At 40.8% G+C, this 22,499-nt stretch overlaps 2 protein-coding genes across 3 annotated transcripts in view; both read left to right on the forward strand.

Annotated features, from left to right (window-relative positions):
- Positions 1-22,499, forward strand: part of HTR2C (5-hydroxytryptamine receptor 2C) — a 298,958-nt gene that overhangs the window by 165,665 nt on the left and 110,794 nt on the right. The gene's annotated exons all lie outside the window — the stretch shown is intronic.
- Positions 1,521-21,602, forward strand: LOC102900472 (COUP transcription factor 2-like). The gene is made up of 2 exons (XM_045051084.1): positions 1,521-1,788; positions 17,359-21,602. The coding sequence occupies exons 1-2, from the start codon at positions 1,521-1,523 to the stop codon at positions 19,041-19,043; spliced, it is 1,953 nt and encodes a 650-aa protein (XP_044907019.1). The 3' UTR covers positions 19,044-21,602.

A 22,499-nucleotide genomic window follows, 5' to 3' on the forward strand; every position in this document is an offset into this window, starting at 1 on the left:
TAATCTTAGGGTTCATGGGGTTGAGCCCCACGTCAGGCTCTGCGCTGACGGCTCAGAGCCTAGAGCCTGCTTTGTATTATGTGTCTCCCTCTCTCTCTCTGCCTCTCCCCTGCTCATGCTCTGTCTCTCTCTCTCTCAAAAATAAATAAACATTTAAAAAAATTTAAAAAATCATTGACTAGTAACCCCATGAAGCACAAGACTACAATCACATTTCATCTTCACATTTTATAATAAATGTCATTAATTGAGAACATACTATTTCCTAGGCATTCTACAAAAAATGTTGCACGTATCAGCTCATTTAATCCTCACAAAATAATATCCATGATTTGTTTTTTTCATGGGTTAAACATGAAGAAACTAATGTTTAACCAAACTTATATTTAGCTATGTTCCTACAAATTTACTACATGTATGTATAATATACAAATATATATATGTGTATATATACATATATATATATACACACATATACATATATATACATATATATATATATATGTATACACACACACACACACACATATACAGATGGTAAATGTTCTTTGGGATTTATTCCATTAAAATGGGGCATATGCTTATAAGCTAAGTGTTGCTCCATTAGATGCTTTTATCTTCATTTCTTTTGAAGAATTCCTTAAAGTCTAACTCTCTTTTTCTAGACATTTATACCTTTTAGTAAAGGATAGATATTGTCCAACCCAGACTCCAGAAATACACTTGGAAAAGAGACTTGGGAATATATCTAGGAATTATAGATCCACCCTCTTATTTTTCACCGTCATCCCAGGGGTTTTCAGGGATTCCATCAAAACCCTTTCCGTGGAGCCCAAGTTGTCCTCAATATTTTGGAAAAGCTATAGTGTATACAATTACACACGTGATAAGCAGAATCTCTCTGAATTCTTTGAATTGGTTAACAAGTAATAAGACAGTCTTCTCAAGCATATAAAATAGCTCCAAAATTTGTATACCCAGAGCTCATTTTCTTATTTGTGTAAAGGTGATACACATTCCTAAATAAATGATATATTAAGTTTTATGACACCGATACTCAGTGTTCACCTAAACCAGAGGTCACGAACTGGCAAGCCCTTTATCTGACTTCTGCCTGCAGGTGAGTTTTGTTTGGGCCTGGCCAACGATTTTAAAACGTTGTAAACTGGATACCTTTCAACAACGTGTAGATTCATCTTTGCTGTGTTTTCTGTTAGTCCCCATTTTCTCACACCTAGGTGTCTTCCTCATATTGCCTGCCTTGTCCCTAAAGACACTCAAGTTGGAGACAGGCCTCACAGCGTGTGAGCACAAGAGAGACAACCTCGATGTCAATACCCTACAGCCACTGGCTTGTTCATCCCCATTAGCTTAACAAGTTACTCCAGTCCCCTAGAAAAACACACACGTTCCGTCCAAGTATTTCTACAAGTCCCTACGAGTTGTCTCACATGTAATCACGAATAAATCAATCCGTATCACGCGCTGCTGCAGCTGCTCTGGGCTTTCGTCAAGCACGTATGTATCCACCATCACCTGCCACCATTTACTGTATCCGCTGGTCATTCATCATCCGCCACTGGGCGTCCATCATCCGCCACTGGGCATCCATCATCATTTGCTGGGCATCCACTGAGTACCGCCATGTCTGTTGGGCGTCCACAATCTCCCACCAGGCATTGTGGTCTCTGTTGATGCTCTGCCATTTCACCACCAGTGCCTTCCATGAGAATGCTGCTTCCCTGGCTTGGGTGCTGTTACCTGGTGCTGCCCTCAAGAGATCGCATGGTACTGCATTTGCTTCAGTCTTTATTGTACTCAGTGTTCCTTGCAGAAGTTAGGACTATGCCCCTCCATACTTTGTGGAATGTTCTGTTACCCAAACATTGAAAGACCAGTGCTTGTCTCTGCCCCCTTCACAGAATCTCTGCGCAAAATGGCTTTTTGTTTTCTTTTTCGTTTTCTCCTTATTGTCGTCTGCCCAGGGTTTGCACACTCTGTAGGGCTAATTTAGAGTTGATTTACAGATGCCTTAAATCCGGTCCTCCGCCCTCTGAGAGACTAAGCGGTGACCTTGCCAGTCTTGTGTGCTTGTACATACCTAGACTTTATCCCTGTATCTGGCATCTTTTAAATGAATAAGTGAATAACTCATGAGGTTAGATACTGGGGATTTCCTGCCCCCACACATCCAGACCTATGAATCTTTCACAGGGCAACCAAACTTGTTGGTTCAAACGTCTTCGAATATCTCCCTTCCCTCTTCAGATACACATAATCATTTTGCTGCAAGCTTTTTATCCTATGGCAAAAAAAAAATTTTTACCAGGTAAGTTTCAATTTTAAGTGTAAAATCAATATACTTATGAAAATCTAGAAGTTCTGGTTGTTGTTTGTATCTCTAGAGTCTGCTTTCTCTAGTTATTCTTTGCACTTTATTTCTCTTCTTTTTTCCTTAGAGGTATGCAGCTTTGGCAGATTAATTACTGCTTTCATTCTCCAATAAATTCACAAAATAAATTCAAAAGGTAATTTTAATGAACATTCCAACGCTACTTGTAAGGGTCGTATGACCACAGGCACATAGCCAGCAATGTCTAAGCTAAGTAATAGCAACTAGCACCTAACTTAATGCTTGCTTCGTGTCACGCCCTCATGGTAAGGAAGGTGATGATGATAATTATAATAGCTGGCTTTAACCGAGCACTATATGGGAGGAAAAACGTTCCTGGGACCCTGCAAATTAAATTGGCAAAAGGCAGATTAACAAGAGAGTTTATTAGGATACATATGAACGCCTTCATAGAAAACAAGACCCAAAGGAGCAGCTGGATCTGGGGCTTATGGACCATCGTAACGAAGAGCAATATATTGGGAGAAGTGATAAGACAAAAGAAAAAGGCTTTTGGAAACCAATTTGACCATTTCATATTTAAAAAAAAAGAAAGAAAAGGGCTTTGAGCTTCTAGGGGTGGTATATCGTGGAAGGTAAATATGTGGAGAAAACTAATAGAAGGTAAAGGTTATTTTACTAAGGTTTGCTATACAGATTCAATTTCGTGCGATCCTGGGGAGGATAAGTGTGTTTCCAGAGATTAAGAGCAATTCTCTTCAGGGTGCTTGGCTGGCTCGGTTGGTTAAGCTTTCGACTCTTGATTTCGGCTCAGGTCATGATCTCACGGTTCATGAGTTCGAGGCTTGCCTCAGGCTCCATGCTGACCCTGGGGAGCCTGCTTAGGATTCTCTCTCTCTCTCTTTCTCTCTCTCTCTCTCTCCCTCTCTCTCTCTCTCTCTCTTTCGGTCCCTCCTTCTTTCTCTCTCTCTCTCTTTCTCGAGATAAAGAAACAAACTTAAAAATATATAAAAAAGAGGTGCCTGGGTGGTTCAGTCAGTTAAGCCTCCAACTCTTGATTTTGGCTGAGGTCACGATCTCATGATTTTGGGGGAATCCAGCCCCACGTCAGGCAGGCTCCGTGCTAACAGTACAGAGTCTGCTTGGGGTTCTCTCTCTTTCTCTTTCTCTGCCCCTCTTCTGCTCTCTCTCTCTCTCTCTCTCCCTCAGAAATGAAATAAATAAATAAGAATAAAATGGAACATAGTTTCAAACAGAGAGGGAGGCAAACCATAAGAGACTCTTAAATACGCAGAACAAACTGAGGGTTGGGGGGGGGGTAGTGGGTGATGGGCATCGAGGAGGGCACTTGATGGGATGAGCCCTGAGCATTGCATGGAAGCGATGAATCCCGGGAACCTACCCCCAAAACCAAGAGCACACTGTATATGCTGTATGTGAGCCAATTTGACAATAAATTATAATAAGTAAATAATTAATTCAAAAAATATCATTAGCCATAAAAAAAGAAAAGAAGAAAAGAAACCTTTATATAGAGAGATAGAGATAGATATAAAGAATAATTCTCTTCTTGGCATGGGAGAGAGAAACTCTAAAGGAGGGAAATTTATACTCCACCGTTGGACCGAAAGGGGGAGTAGAGCGCTTTTTCTCCATCTATCACTTCTCAGTTGCCTTTAGCTCAAAAGAATTCGTATGCCCAAATGGCCTACTTTGGGGTGGCATGCTCCGATCCTTCAGCACTTAACTCTGTGTCTGCTACCTCATTTACTGCTCACAGTCAATAAAGGTAAGAAAAGCTGAAGCATACAATCTTACTGGATTTTAGGGCCGTAAAAGGCTAACCTCCATTCTCTTTTCGATGGCCGATATTAAGGGCCCCACTTCCCCAGCTGTTCAGACTTGTATTTCTGCCACTGAGCCCTGGAAATGTGAAGACTCAATGCTGGTTCTTGCTTCCTGACTTGATATGGCTCTAGAGACACAGAGTAACGGAACTGAAAAAATAACCTCCGGTACATCCAGGAGTCATTTCTCTGGACCCTAGAGTGATAATAACAGTTAACGCTTATTGTACGTTCACTAGAGCTATACATGGTCCTAGCTGCTAGACGCTCTTTCAGACCCATAGCTTTCTTCACAATAATTTCATTATTTTGCATTTATAATGCATCTGTAATGCATTTCAGTGCATTTCAGACTCTTAACACCCTCTTAGACACAAAGTTTCAAAGCCCAGGTTTCAAAGCCTTTATTATCATGGGATTCGAAGACAGAATGAAGAAGTGGGGAAGGGTCAGAATATATCTTCAATTAGTTGAAGGATTTTCATGCTCCTCTGGCTCCAAAAGATAAGAGCCAGATAAATGGGAGAAGATAAAGAAGCACATTAGGGTTCAATTAAATGGTCTTTATTGATGAAAAGCTCTACTTTTCAAGGAAACTCCATTGCTGGAGTTTGTGCAAAGAATTTCTCCTTCGAGTAGGAGTTTGAACTAGGTATTTTCTAGGTGTTTTTCTATGTTTTGAGATTCTGCCATTAAACTTCCTACTGCTGTCACTTTGAACAAGTTACCTACTCGGAGTCTGGAATTATCATTATGGAGGTTGAAGTATACGGCTTTTGCGTATGATAGGGAGATGAAAAGAATTACTATTTCATACAACAGGGTTATGTGCCTATAGTTGTGAGAATCAATTTGCTGGAGCTAATCAGTAATTAGTCCAAGGAAAAAAAGTAAATTCTTTCTGTTCCTAGATGAAAACACTACTCACTAATTAGATATGATTTTAATAACTCAGAAGACATTTTTCTCTCTTATTGCCATCTAAGTGAACATATAAGAAAATCTACTTAGAAATGAATGGACTGGGTATCCATAACCTTCACTCTTACACATTATGAGATGATTAAGGATAGCCTCCTTAGCCTCTATTTCAAAGGGCAGTCATTCAATCTTGAAAACTGCCTTTCACTTCTTTCTCTTCCCCCTTAGTCAAATTTCTATATTCTGTGAGTGCCGAAATTTGTTTTGTGTTAAATAAAGGATCAGAAATCTAAAATCTTAGCACAAGTTTTCACTCCTATGTGGATCCTGAGAAACTTAACAGAAGACCAGGGGGGAGGTGAAGGGGGGGAAAAAGTTGCAGAGAGGGAAGGAGGCCAACCATAAGAGACTCTTTTTTTTTTTTTTTTTTCCGGACAGAGAGAGACAGAGCATGAACAGGGGAGGGGCAGAGAGAGAGGGAGACACAGAATCGGAAACAGGCTCCAGGCTCCGAGCCATCAGCCCAGAGCCCGACGCGGGGCTCGAACTCACGGACCGCGAGATCGTGACCTGGCTGAAGTCGGACGCTTAACCGACTGCGCCACCCAGGCGCCCCAGAGACTCTTAAAAACAGAATAAACTGAGGGTTGATGAGGGTGGGTGATGGGCATTGAGGACGGCACCTGTTGGGATGAGCCCTGGGTGTTGTATGGAAACCAATTGGACAATAAATTATATAGAGAAAAGATAAAGCAAAATGAGAAAAAAAAAGAAATCTAAAATCTTTGCACTCTAATTGCTTTGCATTCCAAATATACCAAAGACAGGTGCTCTGCACATTGTTCACATAAAACTAAGTCCCCAAAATAAGCTTTGTGAGTTTTTTCCATGACTTAATGACAAGACAGTGTTTCTTTTTTAATTAAGAATATCAAGGGGCGCCTGGGTGGCTCAGTCGGTTGAGCGTCCGACTTCAGCTCAGGTCACGATCCCGCGGTCCGCGAGTTCGAGCCCCGCGACAGGGCTCTGGGCTGACGGCTCAGAGCCTGGAGCCTGCTTCCGATTCTGTGTCTCCCTCTCTCTCTGCCCCTCCCCCGTTCATGCTGTGTCTCTCTCTGTCTCAAAAATAAATAAACGTTAAAAAAATTTTTTAAAATAAATAAATAAATAAATAAGAATATCAACATGACAAACAGGTTGAGTGAGATTTTTTTCTACACTGTGGATTTCTCACTGAGAAATGGTTAATAAAATAGGTAGTAGAGGTGGAATTTGAACTACCTGTTTATTTATCTCTATTTTCTTTTCTTTTTTTAAAAAATGTTTATTCTGAGAGAGAGAGAGAGCACGCGCACACAAGTGGGGGAAGGGCAGAGAGAGAGAGAGGGAAAGAAAGAACCCCAGGCAGGCTCCAAGCTGTCCGCGCAGAGCCCAAAAGTGGGCCTCGAACTCACAAACTGTGAGATCATGATCTGATCAAAATCAGGGGTTAGATGCTTGACTGACTGAGCCACCCGGATGCCCTGGCTTATCTCTATTTTCATTGTTGGCTTATCTCTATTTTCATTGTTTAATTACATGTTAAGAGATATGTGAGGGTCTTTATGGAAGTGTATATACAATTACAAAGCAGCCCGAGCCATGGCAGATCCTTATTGCAGATCCTTATTTCTATTTTCTAAGCAATTGTAGGATCGCGGCCTCTGTGGGGTTTTTTTTTTTAATTTTTTTTTTTCAACGTTTATTTATTTTTGGGACAGAGAGAGACAGAGCATGAACGGGGGAGGGGCAGAGAGAGAGGGAGACACAGAATCGGAAACAGGCTCCAGGCTCCGAGCCATCAGCCCAGAGCCCGACGCGGGGCTCGAACTCACGGACCGCGAGATCGTGACCTGGCTGAAGTCGGACGCTTAACCGACTGCACCACCCAGGCGCCCCGCGGCCTCTGTGGATTTTAACCCTATTCAGAAAGCAGCAGGGAAGAAAGTATTTTGAATCAGTACTTACAGTACACATAGGATAGTTAGGTCAGACCATGTTCTGCAGAGCAAAAGCTTTTCTTATTCTAGATAGAGTTCAGTTTTTAGAATGCCAAAGAATTACACTAGCTAATGAAAACCACACAGTATTTTCGCCTCACGATTATGTAGGAAAAAACGTTGAAGGAGAACTAAAAGAAAGACATTTAATATTTCCCAAGCACTTATTTATTTTTCTATTTTGCTTTACCTCCATCTCATATATTCTTGGTTTAATATCATCTCCATATTTGTATTTATAGGGAGAAAGAACTTTTCTGGGCTCCCTATTTTAGTAACAAGTACAGAGGAGAAAAGTTAAATATGTGGTGTTGAACTAATAGCCCCAAGCTAAGTTTCATATATTTCATTTGAAATGGAAAACATATTCAAAATCGAGTGTAGATAAATAATGAAAAGTAAATTCCCTGTGTTCTTTTTAAAAAATTTTTTTAGCTATTAATTTTTTTAGCTATTAATTTTTTTGAGAGAGAGAAAGCAAGCCGGAGAGGGTCAAAAAGAGAGGGAGAGAGAAATCCCAAGCAGGTTCTGTGCTGTTAGCACAGAGCCTGACCCGGGGGCTTGAACTCACGAGCTGTGAGATCATGGCCTGAGCCAAAACCAAGAGCTGGAGGCTTAACAGACTGAGCCACCCAGGCGCCCCAATTCCTTATGTTCTTTGAAGTCTTTCTTGTGATGGAACAGACTGACGTCTGATTTTCAATTCCTCAAAAACTTGATTACAATCTCTGTATATGCATGAATGTCACCCGTGGGTGAGACATAAAAACCATCGTAATCAACCCTTATGTTCTCTAAAAGGGATATAGGGGTAAAGAATAAAGACAGCAAGCGATTTCTACTAAACATTATAATACATTTTGCTTAATTACCAATAAAATGAAAATTTTTGAATAGAAAAGTTATATTAAAGCTAAATATCAACATTAATCATATACATGTTTGAATTTTGTAGTTTCCTATTATTTGCTCCAATTCTAACTAAAAACTACTGTGTTTTAACTAGATCTGTTTTGATCAAATGACTCTTAAATAATGCCGTATTAATATTGTGACTTTGGGCAAATCAATGGATATATCTAAGAATTAGATTCTCCTTTACTAATGACTAGCTTTTACTGTGTACTTATCGTGGTAAGTATTTTAATCTACATGATCTCACCTAGCATCTACTTGATAGGTATTTGTAAATATTAAAGACTGAAATTGAAAAAATTTAGTAAGCTGTAAATCTTGACACAATTTTAAGATTTTTTTTTATATTACATTGAACCAAGTCTCTAGCTATAATTAAAAAAAATATGCATAAAGGGGCGCCTGGGTGCTCAGGCGGTTGAGTGTCCTACTTTGGCTCAGGTCATGATCTCACAGTTCATGAGTTCGAGCCCCACATCTGGGTCTGTGCTGACAGCCCGGAGCAGAGAGCCTGCCTCAGATTTTATGTCTCCCTCTCTCTCTCTGCCCCTCCCCCACTTGCACTCTGTCTCTCTTTCAAAAGAGTAAATAAATACATAAACATTTTTTTAAAAGATATGCATATGAAAATGTGCACTATGTATTTCCACCTCTACCAAAGCAAATATTCTGGAGGTATTTTCTTGGTTTTAGTATTATATATATACATATATATGTATGTATACATATATATACATGTATATGTGTATATAAGTACATATATGTGCATACCTACACATATACATGTATGTACATGTATAGGTATAGGTATACATGTATGTATATGTATAGGCATACACATATATACATATACATACCTACATGTATGTAGGTATACATGTATGTACATGTGTAGGTATGTACCTATAGGTACATACCTACACATATACATATACATATACATATACATATACATATATATGTATATATATGGGCTCGGTTTAATTATAATGAAGTAAGGTAAATGTCTTATAGTTTACATATATATATATTTTTTTTTTTGGCTCGGTTTAATTATAATGAAGTAAGGTAAATGTCTTATAGTTTAAGTAGAGTAGGAAATTTAAATGAATACTTCCCTAAAAGTTATTTCATTTAAAAACGTAAAGGCAATTGTTGAAGACCACCATTTCATAAATAATTACAAATTACTGAATTTTTACTGTGACTCATTCACCTAAGTTTCGTTTTAATTAGTTATGTAAATAACCACATAAAAGAGGGAAGAGGCAGTAAGGAAATCTAAGACTGTATTTAATTCTGATGTAGACTATTGTGCCAGTGTGATTAAGAACTGTCTAGTTTTTACTGTGAAATAAACAAAGAATCTTAAAAGATATTGCTCATGCCATTATATGACACTTGTAACTCTCTCTCATGTTCTCTTGCATTTTTTTCAGACGTGTTAGGATTACTTGAAAAAAAATGACAATTTAACAGCGCACAGGTGATAGTTAATAGGAAAAATAAAAGTACAGAAGGGGGGGGCGCCTGGGTGGCTCAGTCGGTTAAGCGACAGACTTCCGCGGATCATGAACTGGGTCATGATCAGGTCAAGATCTCCCTGTATGTGAGTTCCAGCCCCGCGGGGGACTCTGTGCTGACAGCTCAGAGCCTGGAGCCTGCTTGGGATTCTGTGTCTCAGTCTCTCTGCCCCTTCCCCACTCGTGCTCTGTCTCTGTCTGTCAAAAATAAATAAACATTAAAAATGAAGAAAAAATAAAAAATAAAAATAAAAGTATAGAAAGGAAAAATAGTAGGACCACAAAGGTAAAACCTCAACTCACTTATGGCCTTAAGGAAATTATTATATGCCTCTATGCTATAACACAATAACAATAACAAAAATAGGATTAATAATAGTGAGAGCTATGATATATATTGGGGCCCAGCTATATGCCAAACACTTTACTCAAAACTTATGACTTAACTTAATAAAACTACATGAGGTAGGCACTATTATTTACCTTTTACAGATAAGGAAACCTAAGTCCAGGTTGTACAATGAGGAAGTATGGATCTAACCTCAAAGTCTATACTCTTTCCAGTTTGCTTTGCTGTGTCATATAAATAATAGCAGTTCCTCAAATTTAATATTTTTACTTAGATTGTTCATCAAAACCTCAGAGCAGTCCTTCATTATAGGTATTATTATTCATACCTAACAAATCTGGCAGGAAAAAAAATGCATATGTGTTGACTTGAAAAAAATATGCTTGGGCACCTGGGTGGCTCAGTCAGTTAAGTGTCCACCTTCAGCTCGGGTTGAGATCTCACGGTTCGTGAGTTCAAGCCCAGCATCCAGCTCTGTGCTGGCAGCATGGAGCCTGCTTGGGATTCTCTCTCTCTCTCTCTCTCTGTCTCTCTCTGCCCCTCCCCTGCTTGCGCTCGTGCTGTCTTTCTCCCTCTCAAAATAAATAAACATTTTTAAAAAAGAAAATAACCATATATAATTTCTAAAGGTTAAATCCTGGAGTAATCTTTGTCAAATTGGAGCATACGTTCTTAAATCATCTCAAAATGGAAACAAACAGAATTATATTCTTTTTCAACAATAAAGGTTATGTTTGTCAATGCAATCTTGGGATATTGATCTGATCTGTCAGAGAGCACTTCTGCTGAGCAGCAGGTGCATTCCAAAAATTGCGATTACATATTCACTGCATTTTTTAGTCAGCCAAGTCAGATAACTGAAACCACAGAATTCATCCAGGGATTGAAATTAAACATTTTCCTTTATTAACTAATTAAATAAATCAAATAATTCTCAAAATGTCTTTCACTTTATTTTACCCAGAAGCCACTCCATCCCATTCAACCCTGTGACCAAACTCTACTATCTTTAACACTCTAAGAAACTCTTGTGGGTCCAGAAACAACCAGTTAGCCACCAGGATGGAGATGTTCCAACAATCTTTGATCTAACAATGATCAAAGAAAATAAAGGTCATAATTAAACTATTATAACTCAAGTGCTAAATCACAGTGAATATAAAACACATTCAATATCTGTTTTTTAGCACTGAACAAACAAAACACAGGAAATACAAATGTGTTAATCCCAATCCCTACCGACAAGGGAGTTTATAATATACTTATACACGTGTGTGTTTGTATGTGTCTGTGGGAAGGACAATTTGGAAAAAGAGATAATGAACAGGGGCGCCTGGGTGGCTCAATCAGTTGAGCATCTGATTTTGGCTCAGGTCATGATCTCACGGTTTGTGAGTTCGAGTCCTGCATCGGGCTCTGAGCTGACAGTGCAGAGCCTGCTTGGGATTCTCTCTCTCTCTCTCTCTCTCTCTCAAAATAAATAAAAGAAAGTAAAAGAAAATTTTAAATAAAGATAATGAACAACGTGGGGTTACATGCTAATGATGCAATGTATTGAACACATAATGTATAGTTCAGAAATACAGTGGAGGGACATGTCCCCATGGTCAACCAGTGCAAAAAGAGCTTACAGCAGCAATATTTAAATGACCATGATAAAGTAGGTGACATTTTCCCAGCTATCAAACTGCTTCATAAATGGTCTTCTTCATACTTGCTAAATATACTCAAAGCCAACTCAACATTGAGGAAAAACAGAGAAATGCAACTTAATTACACGTACACATTCAGGATCGCATCTTTTCACTAATAGTTTATTAAAAATACAACTGCTTATATTTTGTAGCTTTCAGAGCTATCTAAATTCTTGCTAGTTCTTGTGAAAGAAAAATAGATATAGTGTAAAATGTCATGACAAATACTATGGAACAGAAACATGATGGCAAAAACATCCGGATAAAGCTAATATATTGATAACATTTTTACTAATAGATTGACAAAATATATATATTGATAATTACACTAATATATTGATGTCTAGATAGATAGATAAAAATTTTACCTCAATTACTATCTGCTGTGTTAAAAAACGGCACTAATACCTAGATAAAATGACCTTTACTTGTGAGTCTCTCTCTGCCCCTCCCCCGCTCGTGCTCACACTCCCTTTCAAAATTAATAAATAAACTTCTAAAAAAAATTTTTAAAATAGAAAGAAAGTTCACCCTGTATTAGGCCTTGTGCTTGGCATTACGAATACAGAGGTGAATAAACAGGGCCCTAGCCCCAAAGGAACTTACTCACTTTTTACAAAATACTCGAATAACTTAAATGTCACATAGTCTAAAAAAACAAAAACAAACACAAACAAATAAATAAATAAATGTTACATAGGCTAGCATTTTCTACTGTAGTGTCACCAGGTAAAACTTCTGATTTTCAGCATCAGCCTTGAACAATTCTTAGGGAATTTTTTTTGCTTTTTTTTTTAAATAGCAGCTTCGGGTTTCTTTATCGTTACTATAGTACCAGGAACTCTGCTAATCACTTTACACGTTACGGCGTCTGAGCCTCACAATAACAGCATTACAGGGTGTATCGTATGATCTTGTTTTACAGATAAGGAAGCAATGGCTTTGGAGTATAATTATTCAACATCATACCAAAAGTGTCAGGGTCAGAATCTGAAGCTACTGCGTTTTTTTTTTCTCATTTTTTTTTTTAAAAAAATTATTGTCCAGTTCCTAGAGAAATTTCAAAATCAGCAGCGGCTAAATTCAGTGACTCTGACTAAAGGTAACTCATGGAGATCTGAGATATCTATTTCTTTTTTTTTTCCTTTTTATTTTATTTTAGAGAGAGAGAGAGAGAGAGAGCACGTGCGCGCAAGCCAGGGAGAGGGGCAGAGGGAGGGAGAGAGAACCTTAAGCAGGCTCCACGCTCAGAGTGGAGTCCGATGTGGGGCTCAACCCCACGACCCTGGGATCATGACCAGAGCCTAAATCAAGAGTCAGGCACTCAACTGACTGAGCCACCCAGGTGCCCCTGAGATACCCATTTCTAATTAAAATCCTTGAGGCAAATAGTGGTTTTGTAACATCCTTCAGGAAATAAGATGAAATGCAGAAGGGGAGAATGCCTATGTCTACAAGACAACAAAGGTTTGCACCATTTGTGGGTGGTACTGTCGATGAAAGGATTAGTCGCATTCCTTTTTCAAAGGGGCTTTTTAACATTGCAAGTGAAATGTATCGGAGGTGCCTCGTCAGTCCATCTGTCAATGCAGATGTCAATAAGCATGAAATGCCACTAAATCTCGGTGGTATTTCTCGAGGCGTCATAGTGCTATAGGAAATGGGTTTTGGTATCGGACGAACATGGATTTAAATCCTTATGTTACCATCTTCTCACCTGGGACAAATGACTTTTTACTTCTGAATCACAATGTCTTCATCTGTAAAACAGAAACGAGCATCTAACAGATGGCACTGAGGGTCTGCGGTCATGTGTATGGAACACCTGGCGTTTAGTATGCGCGTGATATTGTAATATTATTAATGAAATTACTCTGAGGAATTTATTCCAGTAGAATGTTATTTTGGAAGCCCTGAAAAGAAGTGACCAGGAAAATTCTCTTTAACTTCACATGCCACCAACTTCTGACCATCTGTCCCCAAAAAGGAAAGGATAGTAGAATGAGATCACAGAACAAGAAAAAAGAATGCAATATCTCGTAAGCCAGCTTACAAATGGGATGACTGTCTAGCCTTGTGAATAGTATTTGATTAGCGTCTTTGTGTGTGTGTGTATAGATAGATAGATAGATGGAGAGGGAAATAATCATGCATATTTCATATATATATATATATATATATTGATGGAGAGGGAAATAATCATACATATTTCATTTTCCCATTCATATATGCTTTTGTTGCCATTTCCGTGTTAAAGAAAAGAAGTTTGGGGTGCCTGGGTGGCTCAGTTGGTTAAGCGTCCGACTTTAGCTCAGGTCATGATCTCACGGTTCATGGATTCGAGCCCCGCATCGGGCTCTGTGCTGACAGCTCGGAGCCTGGAGCCTGTTTCAGGTTCTGTGTCTCCCTCTCTCTCTCTGCCCCTCCCCCACTCGCGCTCTGTCTCCCTCTGTCTCAAAATTTAAAAAAAAAAAAATTAAGAAAAAAAAAGAAAAAAGTTTGTGTCTGTCATTTTGAAAACAAAGCTCCTATGAGCTACCATGAAGCGTCCTATGTAAGAGGCAGTGACTGACCCTCTAGGGATTAGATGGGGGGTTGTGCTGTGTAGTAAGGAATCTTTGCTGTCCCAGGTCAGAGGTGGAAAAAACCTTAAGCTCCAGGCTAAAGTCTCCAGTGCTCATCCTGATTCTCTTTCTGTTACTATCTTTTGGGACTCTGCACAAACAAAAGAAATGGAAAATAAAATATATATAGGGCCAAATGACGGAAGAGAATATGAGAAGTTTTGTGTATAAATCCTACACCTGAACCTTAATCATGGACTGACCCACCTCCCCGGGACTTCATTTCAGAAGGCTTTTGGCAAAAGAACAAATTGCCTCTGGTTGCAGCCTCATTTTCCAGTTGTCTGCACAGGTCTTTAGGGGTAATAAAGGGTGCCTAGACCTGAATCTGGTTCGTATCAGTGGATAACTAGTAAGGACAGGGGGAGCAAAATTGTAGAGATGTGTTATCTTGGGTGGGAGACTGTAGTTGATATCCTAAATATTTAACTCATTTGTGCATAATCTTTCCATTTATCATTGAAGAACCTTGGAAAGCAGATAAAACAGGCAATTTTCTCAAGCTTTCGGAAGGGAAACTAAATCCCAAGGTGGGCGCACACATACAGACAGTAGAACAAATCTTTCTCCTCCCTTCCCTACGCTCATTAGAACCACGAAATATGGATTCTTCTGTGCCCTGCGTATCGGAAGCAGAGTTAGGCACCTGTGAACGGTATCGATGTTTTATGCATAAAATCTCTAAAACGGCCTCGTATTCTAAGTAATAATCCTTGAAACTCAAGGCGACAACTGCTTCTCGTGAACAGTGGGGCCCTGGGCTCGTTCAGACTCACATTCCTGCTACTCTGAAAGGCCACTGGGAATGGTTTTAGTCCAAGGCTAGCAAGTATTTCAAATAACTCTACACTTTAATGAAAATCTCTCCAGTTGTTAGATGTCAACTTATTTGTAAGAGAACTGGAGGCATTAGGCACAGGACAAGATTTAGGGGTTTATTCAGCAATGAGTTCTGTTTTCTGAAATATGGCAAAGTGGGCTTTTTGGAAAAACACTACCAAATAAGTATATTGGATATATGGATGTGTGTGTGTGTGTGTGTGTGTGTGTACATATCAAAGAACTGACAAGATAGTAAGGAATAACGACGGCAAAATTTTAGTTGGGGCGGAACCCCGATATAGGATTGAAGCACCTTTGCCCTATAGATAATTTGCTAAACAAGGGAGTTTGAAAGTATGCAGACAGGAATGCAAACAGATCATCCTCATTTTAAGTCGGCTTCCTAAAGAACTATACCCTGATAGAAGGGTAAACCAGACCCAAACCTGAACCACACTCTCACCCCTGCAGTTTGTAAGGAAAAGTGCCTTGGAGTGGAGGGGTGAAGGGAACCTGTTTTTGATCAATTCTAACCACAAGCCAGGGCACACAGTGATTTGCAATGGTCAAAAAAACTCAAGCTATACATTTAGTGGATCACACTCTTGGAACATAGCTCGCCATGCATCAGTTAAAAAACAGCAAACAGTGCAGTTGACAAAAAGCAACTAAAGTTGAAGAGGTACTTCACGAAAGAAGTCCAAATGAGTCGGAGTACCTTTCTGTATGTGCTGCTCGAACTTAGTAGTAATCAGCGAAATTAAAACCACAATTAAGCACCAGTAAATAGTCACTGGATGAGCAAAATTTGAACTGTGAGTACACTTGTGTTGGCAAACACGTGGAGCAATAGGAACTCACACAGTTGTGATGGGAATGAATGTAAATTGATAAAACTATCTTGAAAAATAGCACAGCATTAATAGCAATCTTAGAAAAGTATAGGGGGGCACCTGGGCGGCTCAGTCAGTTAAACGTCAGACTCTCAATTTCCGCTCAGCTGATGATCTCTCAGTTTGTGAGTTCCAGCCCTGTGTCAGGCTCTGCACTGACAGTATGGAGCCGGCTTGGGATCTTTCTCTCTCCTTCTGCCCCTTCCCCCCTCCTCTCTTTCAAAATAAATAAGCTTTTTTTTTTAAAGTTTGTGCCCTCTAATCCAGAACTTCCACTGTTGAGTAAACAGTCTAGAGAATGCCTTACAACTGAGCACCAACATACGTGTAGAAGAATTATTTGCAGCATTATTGCTTGTAAATACCCCAAACTGGAAGAAATAAAATTATACAACAAACAGTAAAGCATATACTTAAATTGCTGCCTTTAGTAATACAACCAAATATCATGCAGCTAAAAAAGCTGAGGCACGGAGTGATACGATTGTTTATCCAAAATCACACACATTTTAAGTGACAGAGGTAGGATTTACCTGCAAGCAATCACATTCTAAAGTCCTTAGGTATTATATGGTGCTGCTTCTCATAAATTTGTTCCCTAAGAAGTGATTGATATTAGGATAAGCTATATGAAATTGACATGTTTTGTGAGTCAAAAGAGTTGAATACTAGCAAATTCATACGGTTCAACCCAACAGTTCTCTTAAGTTCTGAAATCACCTAGTTGGTCTGAAATCACCTTGCACAGTGTATCAGCTTATTTCTCCGTAGCCTTCACCCTCACAATGAGTTTTTATACTGTCTTTTATTGGTGACAAAAGTTTCCTCTGAATGCCACCATTGCTGAAGACTCTGGGTTGCTTCTTTATTCTGGTTTTTATTTTATTAAGAGACTGTGGTAAAAAAAAAAAAAAAAAAAGTCTTACGAGCCATAGGGAATGGAAATGGTGAAAGCAATTACAAACGTTAACACAGGCCAAGAATTACAGTCTTCTGCGTGCATTTGTACTAGTGACCCACTTCCAGGCAACAGAGGCTTCCCAAATTAAAAAACCCTTAATAATCTTTTTCTGGGAGTAAACCAGAGAGGGCGGGGGAGAGTGAACGCAAGTGAGATCTTTGGAGAGATTTTTTTTTTTGCGGGGGGGGGGGGGGGGGGAGGAGGGGCTCCTATTTCTGTCTTGAAGCCAGACAATCCACTTGCCGTTCTCCCTAAGCCTCCCTCTGTCTCGCCATATTTGGCTTCCCCTCACTCTCGCGCGGCACCTACCCCGCCCTTTCTGGTGGGAAGCCCTCCAAACCGATAGAACTTCGTCGAGGGAAACAGATAAAACAAATACACGGGCCCAGAGAGGCCGATAAAACTTTGCAAAACTAGAAACAAAAAAGGAAAAACTAGCCAACCTCAACCAACCAGCGCCCTGCCTGCTGGGGGCGCCGTCCTACTTCCTGTCGCACAATCATACACACAAAAGGCAGTGCGCCGGTGCCAGAGACCCGGAGCCGCCATCGTCCACAGACGGGGGAGCGGGAAATATGGACGCGGCCTTCACAGATATGGATTCGGGAGTCCCCGTGAAGTTCGAACTCCAGGATGAGATGTCTGGCTTTCAGGACAGCCTAGTCTTACCGGTATCACCTCTGCCAAACCCACTGCCCTGGGACGTGTATATGCCGCAGATGCCCAGACAAGGGAGCCCAGCCAGCATGCTGACTGAAATGGCGGCTGACGACCAGGGTGGCTTTGACGACTACGGCGGTAACCAACAGCAGCTGCTGCCGCCGCCACTGCAGCCGCTGCCACCACTGCTGCCGCCACCGCTGCCGTCGCCACCGCTGCCGCTGCCGTCGCCACCGCTGCCGCTGCCGCTGCCGTCGCCACCGCTGCCGCTGCCGTCGCCGCCGCTGTTGCCGCCGCCACTGCAGCCGCCGCCGCCGCTGTTGCCGCCGCCACTGCAGCCGCCGCCGCCGCTGTTGCCGCCGCCACTGCAGCCGCCGCCGCCGCTGTTGCCGCCGCCACTGCAGCCGCCGCCGCCACTGCAGCCGCCGCAACAGCAAATCAAGTGCATGGTGTGCAGGGACAAGGCAAGCGGCAAGCACTACGGCCAGTTCACGTGCGAGGGCTGCAAGAGCTTCTTCAAGCGCAGCGTGGCGAAGAACCTGAGCTTCAGATGCCTAGCCAACCGAGACTGTCGAGTCAGTCAGCACCGTCGCAACCGGTGCCAGTACTGCCGCTTCAGAAAGTGCCTCGACGTCGGTATGAAACCAGAAGCAGTGCAGAGCAACAGGAGACCGCCCACCCAGCCAGCCCACGGGCCACCTGCGCCGACCACCCGGCAACCCTCCGACTGCTATCCGAACCTGTCTGGGTATGTTTCTCTGCTCCTCAGCGCGGAGCCCAACCCCTTGCCTTGGTCAAGCTGCCAGTTCACACCGCCCAACACCATCCTCAGCCTCGAGGACATTTGCGAACAGGCTGCGCGGATGCTCTTCGGCGCCGTGGAATGGGCCCGGAACATACCCTTCTTCCCGGCCCTGCCCATCAGCGACCAGGTGGCCATGCTTCGCCTTACCTGGTGCGAGCTGTTCATGCTGAACTGGGCGCAGTGCGCCATGCCACTCCACGTGGTCTCGTTCCTGGCCTCGACCTGCTTACACAACACGCCCATGTCTTCGGACCAAGTTGCCGTCTTTATGGACAACGTCCGGATCTTCCAAGAGCAAACCGAGAAGCTCAAAGCTCTGCAAGTCGACCCCACCGAGTACAGCTGCCTCAAGGCCATCGTCCTGTTCACTTCAGACGCCAGCGGTCTCTCCGATGCGGCGCAAGTGGAAAGCTTGCAAGAGAAGTCCCAGTGCGCCCTGGAGCAACACGTTAGGAACCAGTACAACGACCAACCAACGCGGTTCGGAAAGCTTTTGCTTCGCCTCCCTTCCTTCCGCACCGTGTCCTCCGCAGTCATAGAGCAGTTATTTTTCATCCACCTGGTAGGTAAAACCCCCATCAAAACCCTCATCCGGGGTATGTTACTGTCAGGTAACAGTTACAGCAGTAATAACTAGCCGTGCGTGGCACTTCAAAAAATAAGTCAAAATAAGAATGGGGCAGGGGGCCGAAACGGAGAGAGCAAAAAGGTAGACTGGTTTCTTTGCTTAATACTGGTAAAGGATATAAAAGGGACGTTACAAGTTTGCCAGAAGAAGGGAGGGAAAGAATTTAATGGACTGTGAGTTTGAAAAAAAAAAAAGAGACTGTCAAATGAACTTTTACAGAATACCAAAAAAACCCCCACAAAACACCAAAAAACAAACAAAAATAAAACACACACACACACACACACACACACACACACACACACACAAAACCGAAAAATTCCTATGTCGGAACAGCCTGCTACTTATTTTTGTATAAAAAGGAAATTAGTCTTGCTCTTGTTTTGGTAAACTTGTGAAAAATATTGCCCAAAGCGCCTTTAAGGAGATTGGGAGAAAATGTGCAGAATGGAGAGAAAGTAAGCCTTTTTCCCCCAAATTATTAACTGTGTTTTATCTATGTTCCTCGAGCTGTTCTCTTCTTGTACTGTTCTAGTTCCAAACCACTTTATTCTGTGGCTCTATAATACGTTTGGATATAATCTTGGTTTCTTAAAATGCTGTGTATCCTTAAAATGTATGTTCTGCAAGAATTAAAACTGAGTCCATGAAAATATCACAGGAAGACATAAAACTTTGAGAGGCAATTGCAAGATGATAGAAACACACAAGTGGTATCCAAAAACTTTAGATGAAATCGAGCACTCTAATTTGAGAACTGGAGGAATCACATACAACCCTTAGCTTCCCTTAACCCTGCCTCTTCCCTCAAAAGACACTATGACAAACCTAGATTTTTAAAAACGCTTTAGAGAATGGACTGTAGGATTTATTGGCAGCAACAAATGTGTCCAAGACGCATGCTGTCGTTTTGAATAGAAAGTGAACGTTTGTACTTGGAGTTGAGCCCCATTTAGTTCTTGAATTGTTATGGAAATCCTACATTTGTGTATTCGGAAATCCTTTATGTTATCAATGCTGATATCATCCGCCCCCTTTTTTTTTTAAAGAAATGTAGTTGAAATCAGCATGACAGAATAATACTGTTGGCACTTATAGGTAACATGATTCATTCGGTATCTTCGAGTTTACAGTTAGGTTTTGTTTTGTTTTTTTTAAGTGCAATATGTCAGTATACTGTAAAAGATATAATAACTGAATTATTTGATCAAGTGTTATATTCCAGGGGAAAATGAGATTATTACAAAATTAAAGTATTATTGATTTGGTATCTTAAAAAAAATAATCTTTTGCTGAGCAGGCCTATACCCCAAATGAGAGTAAACCATATATCCTAGGCCCGATCACCCAGAGGATTCCATACAACACAAACCCATCCGTTTTGAAAGAGCCTTCCAAAATTTCATGGAAACAAATAAGTAGACACAATGCATCAATTTCTACACGCAGAGAAATTTCCTTCAGAATTGTATCTTTGGGTTTTAAGAAAGTAGAAAATAGGGAAGGATGATGACAAGCAAGTCATGAAAAACTGGGGAACAAAAATCTCTGTGTGATCTCCCAGGTCAGAAAGATCTACTTGTTGGTATGGGGTAAAAAATATGAATAAAAATTTACAAATGCCTGAGAGAAATCATCTCAAGTATAAGCGATTGAACTGAGTTACAAAATCTGGAAGAAGAAAGTTACAAAATGGCTGTGCAGTTTTGGTCCAAAAGGTGCTACCTTTGTCTAATGTTTCAGAGCCAGAGTTTTATGCAGAAATGAACACATCAAAGCTAATTTTTTTTAATTGCCGTGTAAAGTGAGGTACGACATTAGTTTTGTGCGTCTGACGTGATGATCTCACATCTTTACCAACCAACACTTGTTATTTTTTGTCTTTTTGATAATAGCCGTTTTGACAATTGGGAGGTGACAGCTCACTGTAGTTTTGAGTCATATGTCCTTAATGATATGTGATGCTGAGCATCTTTCCATCCACCTGTTGGCCATCTGTATGCTTCGGTGGGAAAAGGTCTATTCCCACAGAATAGAATATTCTGTTCTGCTTGCTTTTGAACCACATTGCTTGGGTTTTTGTTGTTGTTGTTGAGTAATAGGAGTTCTTTAACTATTTTGATAATAACCCCTTCATAGATATATGATTTGCAAGTATCTTTTCCCATTCAGTAGGTTCCTTTTTTATTTTGCTTGATGGCTTCTTATCTAACCGTGCACAAGCTTTTTGGTTTAATGTGGTCCCATTTGTTTATTTTTGCTTTTGTTGCCATTACTTCTATAGTCAGAAATGACAAAATGATATTGTCAAGGAACTTATCACCTATATTTTTTTCTAGTTTTATGATTTCTGATCTTACATTCAAATTTTTCATCCATTTTGAGTTCATTTTTGTCCCCCATTTGTTTTAATGTGCAAATATTTGTTTACTGGACTTGGCAAATGTATTATGGTAAGATGCGACACGAACAATGTGAAAAACTGGATGGGAATATATGAAATCTCTATTATCGCTGCAACTTTTCTGTATATGAAATTATTCCCAAAATAAAGTTCTGTAAAATCTTTTTAGGTGTGTATTCTTTTTTTTCTATGTCTTCTTATCATATTCCACTAGATAATTTGTATTTCTGGGGGAGTACTATTTTGTTTTGAGGTGTAACACTTCTACAGTGAGTGCAAAAATCTTAATTGTATAGAGCAGTAATTGTTTTAATATTTTACTTTTTAATAAATGCTTAACATATATTTATTTTTGAGAGAGAGAGAGAGCATGAGCCGAAGAGGAGCAGAGAGAGAGGGAGACACAGAATCCAAAGCAGGCTCCAGGTTCTGAGCTGTCAGCCCAGAGCCTGACACAGGGCTCAAACCCAGGAACTTCGAGATCATGAGCCGAGCTGAAGTTGGACTCTCAACCGACTGAGCCACGCTGGCACCCCTTTACTTTTTTTTTTAAGTTTATTTATTTTGAGAGAGACAGCGCCAGCGGGGGAGAGGCAGAGACAGGGAGAGAGAGAGAGAGAGAGAGAGAGAGAGAGAGAGAATCCCAAGCAGGCTCTGCACTGTCAGCACAGAGCCCAATTCACGAACCCCGAGATCGTGACCTGAGCTGTGAACAAGAGTCAGAACCGTAACCGACTGAGCCGCCCAGGTGCCCCGATCAGTACTCTTTTTAACACACATTTATATGCACACAACTGTAACCACCCTCCACGATGAAATTTGAAGCGGGGTTGGTGAGCAAATGGCTAAGAATTCTTGAGTTTTTTGGTGCAAAAAGGGGATTTTGTTGCAGCACGGGGACAGGGCCCGTGGGCAGAAAGAGCTACACCGGCAAGTGTGAGGGGGGCTGATCATTTATTTTAGATTTGTTGAGGGAGTGGGGGGTTGAGGTAAAGTAAGTTTCTAAGGAATTTGAAAGCAAGGGCTTTCAGGATCTTAGCCTGCTGCTGTCAAGATAAGGT

Source organism: Felis catus, chromosome X, assembly GCF_018350175.1.
Source record: "Felis catus isolate Fca126 chromosome X, F.catus_Fca126_mat1.0, whole genome shotgun sequence".
Taxonomy (NCBI): Eukaryota; Metazoa; Chordata; class Mammalia; order Carnivora; family Felidae; genus Felis; species Felis catus.